We start from the raw sequence: 13362 nt of genomic DNA on the forward strand, positions 1-13362 counted from the left end.
ACGTGTGAAACATACATACATACATACGCGTCATTATTGTATCATCCAGGCAACAGTCATCCAATCAAAAATGACCAAATGTCTTTGCAAAAACTGATAAAGAAAGAACGAGCGAAAGTAAGATACAAGCAGAAAATGGATATAAAGGAAAAACGTAAACAGGGATAATGGGGCCCTAATTGCGGCCTTTGTTATTAATAACTTCTATTTGGTCACTCATCTGTATCAAAGTTTAATAACTTTTTGAAAAGCCCATTTATTATCAAATCTTAAACGAAACCAAACTATTAATGCTAAATTCCATCTTTTCTTGCATCCGATACGCTAATCAGTGTTGCATTCTTTGCCTTTTATGCCGGTCTCGCTGGCAAACCAACAGTGTTGCTGTTCTTTTCAATGAATTACAAATAAAGCCCAGCCAACGAATCGAACGAGTTATCCATGTCGAGCGAGTCAACGAGTGCAAACACAGGAATTAACGTAGTGAGAAACTTGCGTAAAAATCGAATTTTTTGTTGTGATTTATTGACGTTTTTGTGGAAAAATTAACAAAATTTTTAAGTTAAATGAAGAAATCACTTGAAATCTGTGAAAACCTGCAATATTTTTTAGCAAAAAGCGCAGTCGGACAGTAAATGTTGGATAGGCGCAGCACCGAACAATTGAAATTTCAATACATACAAACGGCAAATAAAAGGTGAAGAGGAGAAAGAAATAAATTAATATTTATAGGTTTGGGGAAGGAGGCAATCATACAAGGTGGGGACACATGTTTAAATACCAAGTAGATAAAACAAAAAAGTACTAAAAATAGTTGAAAAGGTATATATTATCAGAGGTAACGGCGAATTATTAAGCTAAAGCAGTTGTTAAATTGTTGACTGAAGTACATATAGTGCCAGAAGAAACCTTAAACTGTCCGGAAAAGTTAATTAGTAACGGGGCTGAAAAAATTGAACAATACAAGCAAACAAAATCCAAAGATCATCATTGTAGCTAGAAGCACTGAATTCATCATAGTATTGACATTAATTTGACTTTTGCCTTGTGGAATTGACGCAGTAACAAATTCACACTTGAGCGCAATTGGAATCCATAGCAATAGCTAAATTGGACAATGAACGAAACAGCAGCAGCTACTTCCTCCTCGTCGACGTCGTCGGCAGCGGCGGTTGCGGATAGTGCCAGTGCAGCAGCAACCACTAAAACTGCAAATGCTGTTGGAGCATCAGTGGCTGGGGCGGGTAATGCAGCGGCAGCAACTACCTCTACAACAACAGCAGCAAAATCAACAAGTGTGAAGCTTCTAATTAAAGCATCAAATCAACAATATGATGATCAAGTTCTCGAAATTGACTTGCTATGGACGGTAAAACGGCTAAAAGCACACTTAGCACTGGTGTACCCTAATAAACCGGTAAGTATTGATTGTGTTTTTAACGAAAAATTCCAAATCACTCAACATTAAAATGATAATTAAATGATAATGTATGCATTTGTCCTATAAATATTTATGTGCATTTTTTTTGCAACTATTGTTTGAAGGTATCGTTTAAGTGTAATTAGTAGTTTTATGCCCATAATTTTTAGTACCTATGTATAAATTATATATAGCCATCACTAGAGCGAACTGCGCCTCTCGTTCGGAAGGGCGGTAGGACGGCAACCGTTCGGGTTTGTAATAGTTGAAGAAATGCAGTGTTTAGTTTTGCGAAAAAAAAACAGTATACAGGCAGGCTCTGCAATTAATTCCGGTGGTGAAAAGTAAAATAAAAATACTGCTAATTGTCTGCATGCATATATACATAACGCAAATAGATAGATGATCAATAGGTACCTAGCGTTAATTCAAACACGCCTCAAAATTTATTTTAAATAGTTTATTGTGGCGAGACAGTACCTAAAAGTGCTCGACTTTGCGTAATTCCTACTCATTTTTGTTATTTATAAACATCATTGAACTTTTTTGTTTATTTCGTTAGATCCAGTTTCCTTAAGTCTCTAACGGCTTACGTGTATGTTTAAGCATATTCTTATTGCGCCATTTTATTTATCTGGTGTTTTGTATGCTTTTTTATTCTGTTTCGTTTCTTTATGTGCGCAGCCCTTATCTTATCAATGTTATATTACGCTCCCAGTATATTGTTCCAAACGCTGATACTCGTAATTATGTACATACCAACTTATACATACAAAATATATGTGTAGACATTTGGCAAAACAACTTAAGTCTGTCTTTCACAGCCAAAATAAATAGCATATGTCGACAAAACATATATTACCGCCAAAAAGAGAAAAGTTATAATTCGAAAGAAATATTAAACCATTTTATGCCTGCTCACAATATTTTAAATGTTTCTGTTTTCAACTACAGAAATTCATTGTTCTGCCCATGATAAAAACAGCTTTGCCTACATATGCCATTTAGTTTGCTCGTGAAAGACAGACTCAAGTTGCTTTTCACATGTCCACAGATATGTATTTATAATATTTAACTTAAATACAGTGAAGAACAATATTAAAGCACTCATCTTACGTGCTTTTAAAAATGTTTTATGGTATATGTTCATTCATACAAATCTATTCGAAATAGATTAAATGTGTGTATATATTATCTAAATTTTTAAAATGATAGCCAGGTTAAACGCCAGTAAAGCTCTATACTGAACATTTCTTCAACTTAGTAAATCTGTAAAAAATACATTTAATCTATTCTTGTGATCTATTCAAAATAGATTATATGTACATATTATTTATATGAAGGTCAATCGAAGAAAAATAAAATCATTTCGTCCTCGAGATTACCTTTCTGTTCAGTATGCAAGAAAACGAGCTTTTAGCTTGGTTATCTTTTTAATGTACATACATTACTGGACAAGCCGATTAGTCTTGGACCGTTTATCTTTGTACATTTTGCCCTTTCAACTCCTTGGTAGTTTACATCTTTTTAATTTTTTTTTAAAATAGATTTTATTTGCCGTTGAGCTGGTTAAAGATGAAACCATTTAGTGAGAGTTATAATAAGTTATTGTACTAAATTGCATAGATCCCTACATACACATATTCGTCGGCTGAAATGAAAAAGGCTGTATCTAATAAAAAATTCCAAATGGTTTATTATTATACGTATATTATCGAATTACAAGTACCCACGCCGCTTTATGCAAAAACAATTTTGCTAGATACGGCTTTTTATATATCAAGCGGTGATATGTGCTCTAGTTTTTCCCAATGCTGTATATGTAGAGTACTTTTTTTTCGCAGAGGATCTGCATGCATGTGTATTGTAAATGAAAATTTTGCAATTGTGCCGATTGGTTCAAGACCGAAGAATTTACATAAGTCTGAGTTCGTAATTTTTGTACGGTTTTATTTATTTCCTTTCAAGCATACGATTAGAATTAGTAGATATAGAAATGCCAGAAGTTTCGCTGTTGACTCTTATTCGTAGTTCATAATTGAATTTAGTTAGTGACTTTTGAGGCTGTTGTGGAGTGCTGTACAATTTTTTGCTTATTATTTATTTAGGTGGGTTTACTATCACATCGTAAGTCGCCTTCGAAACAAATTCAATTTAATATAGTAGACCAATTGAATTGGTACACGTGTACCATCTACAACGAAGAAAGTATGTATATGTAAAAAAGTTAACAGTGACTGTTTTGTGTAATCAACATACTCGTATATGAAGCTGCTGAAGTACTTTTATTAGGTTTTATAAACATTTTAAAACAATTCTCTACTAAGAAGTACCATATAACATCGTCGTTATAAATCAAAAAAGGCTCTGATGTCCACTTTTCGGATTAAATTCGTATATTTCGCGTTTGTTTGCTCTCAGTTAGCAGCACATGACAAAAATCTAAGGCATTTCTTTCAAAATACGAGATATACATACCTATAAGAGTCTTTAGAACATCTCTGAAAACATTTGCTAAATAAAATTTAATAGTTTTTTGCTTCTCCTATGGAATTTCTAATTTCATTAAGAGCCTTTGTATTGGTGAGGGCGATTCGTCTAAATACTCGTTGCAAATAAATTTTTTCCGATATTTGTAGTACCTACACCTTCTAATTTTTCGCAGAGCGATTAAAGCTTTTCCGTCATTGCAAGAAATACATACATTCAAGCTCGATGATACTATCGTTCAACTCATCAAAACATAGGCAAGTTAAGCAAAAGAAAACATATTGGCGTAATTATAGTTATGCACATCGGCAAATATACAAGCATATGTGTACATACATATGTACATAACTGAAATTTCAAGTTCATGTGTACAGGTTCGGATTTAAGTGCATGTCTGGTAGTGCCTCCGATTGCGGAAAGTGCAAGCGACACGTCATCTTTCATTGCGAATTTCCGCACGGGATTGTGCTGGCGTTGAAAGTAAATCTACACCTATGTGTTTTATGTCTACTTATATGTATATGAAACTATTATTATTATTAACAATAACAGCTGTGTAAATTGCTTTTTTTCTGGAAGGCGTGCAATCTTTTTTTTTAATTAAGAGTTGTATAGTTAATTATTTATTCATAAAGAACATTATTTTGAAGGAAACGAAGTTTATTTAGCGTTAACTAACTGCTGATTACTTTTCTATTGCAGCCAGTCGACGAGCAAAAATTAATTTACTCAGGCCAACTTTTGAACGATAACTTATTGTTGAAGGATGTCATACGCAGTTACAAAGACGTTTACACTCATAATCATATAATACATTTAGTGTATACACCGAAGAATTCTTTCAATACGAATTTCGCGCAAAAAACCAAAGGCGGCAACTCCAATATGAGTCCCAATACTATTAACACAAACGCCGATGGCTTGCGACAACGACATATTGCTGGTGGTGGTGTCTCATCCAACGCAACCGCCCAACAAAATACTCAGCAGCAATATTATCAACAATATCAAGCGCAACATCCAAATTTTGTATACCCACAACACAATCAACAGATGCAAAATCCACTGTGTCCTGTTTACGATCCTAATAACCCACAATATGCGCTGCCATTTGGTTTTCCTGGACAATTAAATATGCAGGCCATGGCCACTCAACAGGCTGCCATCTACAACTGGATGCAGCAGGTGTACTCACAATACATGGAACAGTGTATGCGAATGTAAGTTTTTTGAGTTAAAGTTTGTAATGTTATAAGGTTCGCTATGCCAGTTTTATATCATACAACATTTTATTTTAGGTCTAATACAACGGCTACTGTCACTGGCATCCCCAATTTATTTGCAACAAATGCAGCAGCCAGTGCTGCAGCAAATATGCCAATAGCTGGGGCTGCTAACCCATTCGGATTTAATCCATTTCTACAGCAGATGCCTTTTCTAGCACCAGCAACAGCGGCGGCGGGTGTGGCCACAGCCGGCGCAACTCATCCTGTGATACCAGCAGCTACACTGTTGTCGCAACAGGCTCGCCCAGCTAATTTGAATGGTGCGCAGCCCGTACACGGCACGGATGGTAATGCTGCTGCAATGCAAGCCGCGGGCGGTGAGCAAGCACAGGCGCAGCCGGAGCGGCAACATGCGGCTGCACCACGCTTCCCTAACATTGTGCAGGATGAACAGGAGAATCGTGATTGGCTGGATAATTTCTTTTCGATAACACGTCTTGCGATCTTTCTGACAATTCTATACTTTAATTCATCTCCATTGCGCTGTATCGGTGTCGTTGTAATTGCTGGCGTTATTTATCTGTAAGTAAATGATTTAATAGTATATATTGTAGTCATCATTACCAAAGGTCTTTCGTGATAGTTTTTTTGAACACGGTTGTGTGGAATAATGGAATATTTACAGAACAATGAACGCACAATATTCTATTGATTTGCTTTAAAGAAAATATGAAATGGTATTTTCAAATTTCGAAAACATTTATTTTACGCTTATTTATACTTTAAGCTTTATTCCTGATCCCATTCAAAATTAAAAATTTCACTTAGGTTCTTTGGTAATGACGACGATCGTTTATGCGGTGTCCACAAGAGTTCATCAAATTTAATATATTCATCATCAATATCCATTAAATGAGTATTATCATTACGTCTTATCTTATCTGTTTGATGCTTTTCAATATGGCAATTTATGGCGGTATGATTTACAAAATTCATATGACTTCTATTATTAAACGGAGATTATTTGAACGGCGAGAGACGATCGCGTTTGACGACTGTTGTTACTTCGTTAATTGTGGATTCTACTACAACTTTGCAATTGAAGTGTTCACAGACTAGACTTAACAAATTGATGGATGTCAATATTCTATGTGATATGTTAAAGTGCGACGCTCAGTAACAGCTATATTAATTGCACATAAATTTAACTTCCTTGGCGCGTATTCTCTGCTATATCTTAAATGAATTTATCGAAATTCATACATTTTATAGCATACATTTTATAGCTAAAGCTTATTTAGGATAAAATTGGGTTATCAATAATTTATAAACGAAACTACACATTTACTTGCAGCCTCCTCCACTGCAACGAAATTATTTGTTTATTATTATTTAAAAAAAGTAGGGAGCGTATTTTTCAAAATATCAGAACCTTTCGTATGATAAAAATTTGGTTTCTAGGATTTAGTTGTTATTCCTAAATTTTCGCGTGGAACGAAAGCTCTTGCTCTTGCAATTTTTATGATCATTTCCATAATATTTACATGCATATTACACAAGTGGACATCCAGAAAATGATGCCAACAAATACTCGTAGCAACTATACTATGATTTTATACATAACTCCCTTTCGCCTCTTTTTCACAGCTACCACATTGGTGTGTTGCGCCTGCGAAATGAGCGTAACAACAATAACATCAATCGCAATAATAATGCGGCGGATGCAGATCAAATCCGTCGTGGTGTACGACAAGTGCAACAGGCTGCACAGGCCAACGAACAGCGAAATCCCGAAAATGCTGCTGCTGCCGCTGACGATGCCGTCGATGTGCAACAACAAACTAACGCGAATGCTGCTGGAGCCGAGGGTGCGGCGGCAGTTGCAGCTGATGCCACTGAAAATAACGATAATACTGCATCTGTGATTTCTGTTATGCGCACTTTTGTGGTGACATTTTTCACTTCTTTGCTACCCGAAACGCCGACACTGTAAATCTACTAAGAATAGTTTCAAAGTATGATAGCTCGGCGTTTTTGAATGGTTTTAAAGAAGATGTAGGCAGTTGTTTTCTATATGTATAGATATTTAACATTAACGATTTCATCTAAGTATTCAATATTGGTTTATCTTCCGCGATGATGCGATCGATTATGTTCAAAATGAAAAGCGAGGAAAACTGAAAACAATTGTTATTAAACATATTATCACCAACTTTATTTATATGCGCAAATACATACATAAGTAAGTTCGTTCTGCGTTTTTTTAAAGTTGTCAAAACTTGGAAACAATTTGTGTACATTGTTATGCGCAAACTAATTGTTTACTAACTCTAGAAATGAAACGATGTATTTTGCTTCATTTGTTTACTTTTTTTTCATTTTTGAGAATTAAAATTATAAAAGTATTGAAATAACCAGTTAAGTAAGTGCTTTGTCACGTCTCACTATTAAAGCGATAGCATTCATTGCAAACCTACATACATACATCTTTCATTGGTGAAGAATTCATTTGCTTATTGACTTGAAATTAAAAAAAAAAAATGAATTCTTTTGCTTATCTATAATGGTTACATCGCTATTTAACCACACCCTATACTATTATCTTATTATTGTTTTAGTACATATAGTGATTTTTTTGCAATTGTTGCGCCTGTTGGCGTTTTTTGTATAGTTTTTAAGTGATAATTAACACACACACGTACATATACTTACATATACATACGTATACAAATATTAACTACGGGAAGTATATTTGTGGTAAGCTGAATAAAAATAATAAAAAAATGCTTTATTCATTTATAGACTACGTAAGTGCATCTTATTTGGAAGTATCTTTTTGCAACAAAAATGAAAATTTGAGTGTTCTTGAAGTTTATAAGCATCGAAAACTCGGAAAGTTTGTACACATTTACCGAACTATGTACATATGTAAAAGCGTTTGTGTGAAAAATACTCTACACAATTCGCGTTTTGGGTGTACCCTAATTTAAACTGAAGACTAATTGGCTCATGAAAGTTGGGCTCGCGTTACCAAAACGCTTGTCATGCTGGTGCTACATTTGAATCATTGCGGATTAATGTAACCGACCAGCGCTTTATTATGCCAAAGACCAAATTAAATAATTTTTCTTTGTATGACTAAGTCGTTAAGGTAGAGAAACTCTTCTTACTTTTTAAATAAATCTTTGCAATTATTATTATTTTTTTGCAAAGTGCTTCTGATCTTCGAGAATAGGTAAGCTGCAAATATTTTTTTGGTCGTCGTGCCACCAATCATTGCTTCCTAACGCAATTGCTAGTGCACAATGTTTGGTGGAAGTGTGAACTAACACCTCCGCGTGGTGACGACCGGGCAACGTCTGCAGTACGGTCATGTCTCTGCTGTAGGCGGCTAAGTTAGTTCAGGCGGAGGGAGACAACCCTCTTACTTGTACGGGCAAAATCACAAAAAGAAAAAAACCTCCCTAATCCGAGGGTGTTAAGCGTTCCGTGCCCATTCGGCTGGTTTGCAGCCAGGGAGTAATATCGGCTGTATTCGAACGGAGCTCCCCCGATACCGGGTCGCCTCGGGGTGGTATCATCGACCTTACCGTGGTATAGGGCGCTGCCATGGCTGACCAGTCATTTCCCTCATATAAATACTTTGGTTACCAGTTCCTTGCTCTCAAGCCGGGACAGTAGCCGCAACGCAAAAATGAATACTAATCAACAAAAAGATGTACCGAAGAAGAAAATAAAGATGAACACAAATACAGAAAATGAAAATGAAAAGAAAACTACGCGTAAATTTCCAAGTGAACTACAGTTCAATACTGCTGCTTATGTTTTCAAAGAAGCGTTAAAAGTTCACCACCTCGAGCGATCCCCAGAACTAGTACGCAATTTTGAGTGGGCTAGGCTTATATGTGATATAAGCCAAGTCAAGTATCGTGAGATATTAGACTACGATCTCGAAAAGGTACTGCGAGCTAAAGCAAGTGGAAAGGCTAAAGTTGAGATGCCGGATTACAAAAAGATCCGAACTGCAACTTGTATATTTAGATGCATAATGAAGACTCCCGAATCGGATCGGGATGAACATCAGAAAAACAAATTAAAATGGTGCCAGGATGTTCTGAATATGAACAATGAAGAATTATTTTATATATATAAAACTTCGACAGGTGGGAAGAGAAAGTCAAAAGCTCCGCCTGCGAAGACATCAAATGCAAAACCAAAAGCGAATACAGCAAATACTACGAAGCCCGCGAACAAATCAAATGTTACTGCTGTCAACAAACGTCACATTCCAGTAATCATATCGAATCCGAATGATAATCCTGCAAGGAGTGCAGCGAAAGCTAAAGGAGTAACATTGCCGAACGCAGCAGTTAATCCACTTAAAGCGATGACTTTTCCTAAGAACACTTCTTCATACACATACTCGGGTCCTCCTCAGTCAACCACGCTGCAGAGAATGACATCGATGAGTAGTTTTCAAAATTCATTCACCTACAATTCCCATCAAGCTAATATGATGTATCCTAGCGACCAAGCGACTATGCAGCCAATGACACAGATGAATAATTTTCAAGCACCCTCCATGTACAATCAGCTGGCTGGAAATACACCTTATCCAGTATATCCTTCCATACGGGGAGCGAGTGCATCTGCGAATACATTTCAATCTTCTTCAGGGTATAATCCTCTGAATGTCAATGCTCCGAATTCCGCCTCATTCACAACGGGTTTTCAGTCGCACGAAAATAATGGAAACTACTTAAATCCATCCACTACCATGATGTATCCCAATAATTCAACAACGTGTGCAAGTTCACAACCTACCAAAATGGTAATTGAACCAAATTATGTTGGCGCAGTGTCACCAGAACAAGAGTTAGTGGTCGGACTTGTAGATCGTAACCACGTATATGGCGATATTAGTCCGGCAAATATGGAGTTAGTCAACAATCGTTTGATACCATTATTTCTCGAAGTATTAAAACAAAGGCCGGAATTTGTTGATCACAAGCTCAATGCAGATTTGTACCAGGGACGCATAATGCTATTCACTTTTGAGAATCAAAGAGCAGTGGAACTCTTCAAGAAAACCGTTTATAATTTGGGTGGACTTTGGCCGAGTGCGGACATAACAGTTATACCCAAAAGCTGCATACCACATCGCCCACGCTATCGTACTTTTATACCTGCCGAACCATCTGATCCTGAAACAGTTTTGAAAATCATCAAAGTTGGTAATCCAAACCTACCAACACACAACTGGGAGGTGATAAAAGTTGACCCAGTTCATAAAAATAAACGGTGCATTTGCATTGTCATGAACAAGGAATCATTTGAGCCTTTGTTTGCACAGGAAATGACTATTAACTACGGCTTTGGTTGTATACGACTAAAGATCTTTAAGCGGGATAAACTGCCGAGCGAAAAAGCGGCGTTCGAAGCTAAATATAGCAGTAAGCCAGATCCCGTTGCCAGTCAGTCCGTTGTTTCCAGCTCGAAAAAGTCAGCGGGTAGACAAGAGATTCCGAGTAGGTCTGCCGTCGATGAAAGTCGAAAGAAACAAGATACGGTAACTCTACTTGCCGAAGCTATTCTAAAGCAGTTAAATGAGATGGAGCGTGCCGATTCGAAGAAGGTTAGCGACAGCTCAGCGTTGTCTAAATGGTTCTAATTCTAGTTCAGTACAAGTTTTGCACTTTCTTAATATCTTTACCCATTTTGATGTGCGGAGAAAAATTTAGTTTGAAAATATTCTGTAAATGAATGTATATCATACTTTAGCTCTTAATTAATTTTAAACTATTTATGTAACTAAAGCTCCCGCTTATACTTCAATATTTTAAGTATTGGTATATATTGGACTCGAAAATTTCAAAATAAATGACTTAACTCTGGGACTGTTTGGAAATTAGCTTAGTTTGTCTGAATGCAATATATTTGGAATCCTCAACAGGTGTGTATTCAAAACAAGATGTAGGATGAATCCATGCAGTGGTGCTAATGATTGATTCAGGTAAGTGTTATACTCTTTCAATAATTGTTGATTTTACAGTACTTGTCCTCCAAATTGGCTGTTCAGGCGTGTTTCCGATCTGCCTTCGGTAGAGGTGCATGTGGTGGGTGAGGCAGGATCTAGTCTACTTCTTAAGTTAAGTGACTCTTGTTTCACCCGGAACCCCAATTTCATCGGAGGATATCGACGGCTGGGTAGAAGATAAGATTTTGATTGAAGAACGCCCTAATATCGTGCATGTATAGGATTTTTTTGTCATTAACCCATAGGCAACGACTGGTGCAAAAGTACCCACAAATGTTTGTTGATATATTTGTAATGTAAATTTGAACAGCAGAATTCGTCAACAAAATAAGCAAAAATATTGTTAATTACGTTAATTACTACATGGGAGCTTTCGCCAAAATTTAATACTAACCTAAAGTATACCAAAGGCTCCGACTTTGGTTAAAATATCTAAAATTGGGAAAAATTTCTTTAATTCGGTCCAAATTTGAAAAATTAGGGTAGAGGACCTTTTTTAGGACCGCGGAGTTATTAACTGTTAAAGTTGCACAATTCACCATACAAATTTCATTGATTACATGCAAGTGCTGGATATGAACACAGATGTTGGTGCTGTCAGATGATGAAAATAGTAAAAAAAAGTCTCAGGTTTTTTTGTTGAAAATTTTCATTTTATATTGAGATACTGTTTTACGTAATAAAGCGCTGCAGGCGCCGCAGGCCAAACTTTGTAATAAAAAATCGCGCGATTTTTTATTAAAAATTTTCATTATTTATCGAAGTGTTAATTTTTATAAAAAAAGCGCCGCAGGCGAAAATTTTTAATAAAAAGTCGCGCAATTTTTTATAAAAAATTTTCATTATTCATCGAAGCGGCGCAGGCAAAAATTTTTAATAAAAAATCGCGCGATTTTTAATTATTCAATATTTATCGAAGACTCGATTTTTATGTAAAAGAAAGGCCGCAGCCGAAAATTTTTAATAAAAACTCGTGCGATTTTCGCTCACTTTTCCAAAATTTAACATTTTAAGCAAAATACATGTATCCTCCTTACATAGAATAAAGCGAATTCGGGATTTTTTCACCACCTTAATCTCGAAAACTACTGAACGGATTTGTCAAAATTTTTTTAATATAATAATATTATTATATTTAGGCCTGAGAATTTCTATATGGTTGTATTTTTCATATGAAACTTTGCTAGTGAAACTGCGAAGAATTTAACAACAAATTAGTTAAATACTAACATTAATAAAGTGAAAAGATAGATAAATAATGTAATTATAAATAATGTAATTATATACGTTTACTAACATCCCGCCAAGTTTCATGACAAAATTCGTGATAGTTTTGCGAAAACACCCAAAAACCGATGTAATGGAAAGCCAACCCGACCATTTTCCAAAGTCAGCCCACTATTATTCACNAATTATTCAATATTTATCGAAGACTCGATTTTTATGTAAAAGAAAGGCCGCAGCCGAAAATTTTTAATAAAAACTCGTGCGATTTTCGCTCACTTTTCCAAAATTTAACATTTTAAGCAAAATACATGTATCCTCCTTACATAGAATAAAGCGAATTCGGGATTTTTTCACCACCTTAATCTCGAAAACTACTGAACGGATTTGTCAAAATTTTTTTAATATAATAATATTATTATATTTAGGCCTGAGAATTTCTATATGGTTGTATTTTTCATATGAAACTTTGCTAGTGAAACTGCGAAGAATTTAACAACAAATTAGTTAAATACTAACACTAATAAAGTGAAAAGACAGATAAATAATGTAATTATATACGTTTACTAACATCACGCCAAGTTTCATGACAAAATTCGTGATAGTTTTGCGAAAACACCCAAAAACCGATGTAATGGAAAGCCAACCCGACCATTTTCCAAAGTCAGCCCACTATTATTCACTCAAAGAAAATTATATGAAGGGGTTGACACGAACTCGTAAAGAAATTTCTGTACGTAAAATAAAGAAAATTCTGGAAAAATTCTGCAAGATATTCTTCACATAGCAGCAATATTTTCGTTGCTTCACAGATTTTCTTCCGAAATTTCGTGAAAGAATGGAAGTGTGCGTGATTTATTTCATTTTAGAAAATTCGGCAAAAAATCTAATTAAATCTCAACGAATTCTTTAAATTTTCTTTGCAATGCAGAATACTCTGAAAAAATGGTTTGCAGGGTATTTAC

At 35.6% G+C, this 13362-nt stretch overlaps 1 protein-coding gene across 3 annotated transcripts; it reads left to right on the forward strand.

The window, feature by feature from the left end:
• The first annotated feature begins 414 nt into the window (after positions 1 to 414).
• Positions 415 to 7939, forward strand: Herp (Homocysteine-induced endoplasmic reticulum protein). 3 transcript variants are annotated; one of them, XM_017609250.1, is made up of 5 exons: positions 415 to 784; positions 837 to 1417; positions 4613 to 5130; positions 5209 to 5718; positions 6784 to 7939. In XM_017609250.1, the coding sequence occupies exons 2-5, from the start codon at positions 1118 to 1120 to the stop codon at positions 7127 to 7129; spliced, it is 1674 nt and encodes a 557-aa protein (XP_017464739.1). In that variant the 5' UTR covers positions 415 to 784; positions 837 to 1117; the 3' UTR covers positions 7130 to 7939. The 3 variants fall into 3 exon arrangements, with proteins under 3 accessions (XP_017464739.1, XP_017464740.1, XP_017464738.1); XM_017609251.1 differs by having other exon boundaries at positions 415 to 759; XM_017609249.1 differs by having other exon boundaries at positions 415 to 1417.
• Positions 7940 to 13362: the final 5423 nt, after the last annotated feature.

This window comes from Rhagoletis zephyria, unplaced genomic scaffold (genome assembly GCF_001687245.7).
Source record: "Rhagoletis zephyria isolate East Lansing unplaced genomic scaffold, Rhagoletis_zephyria_1.1 Rzeph_scaffold_00206, whole genome shotgun sequence".
Classification (NCBI taxonomy): domain Eukaryota; kingdom Metazoa; phylum Arthropoda; class Insecta; order Diptera; family Tephritidae; genus Rhagoletis; species Rhagoletis zephyria.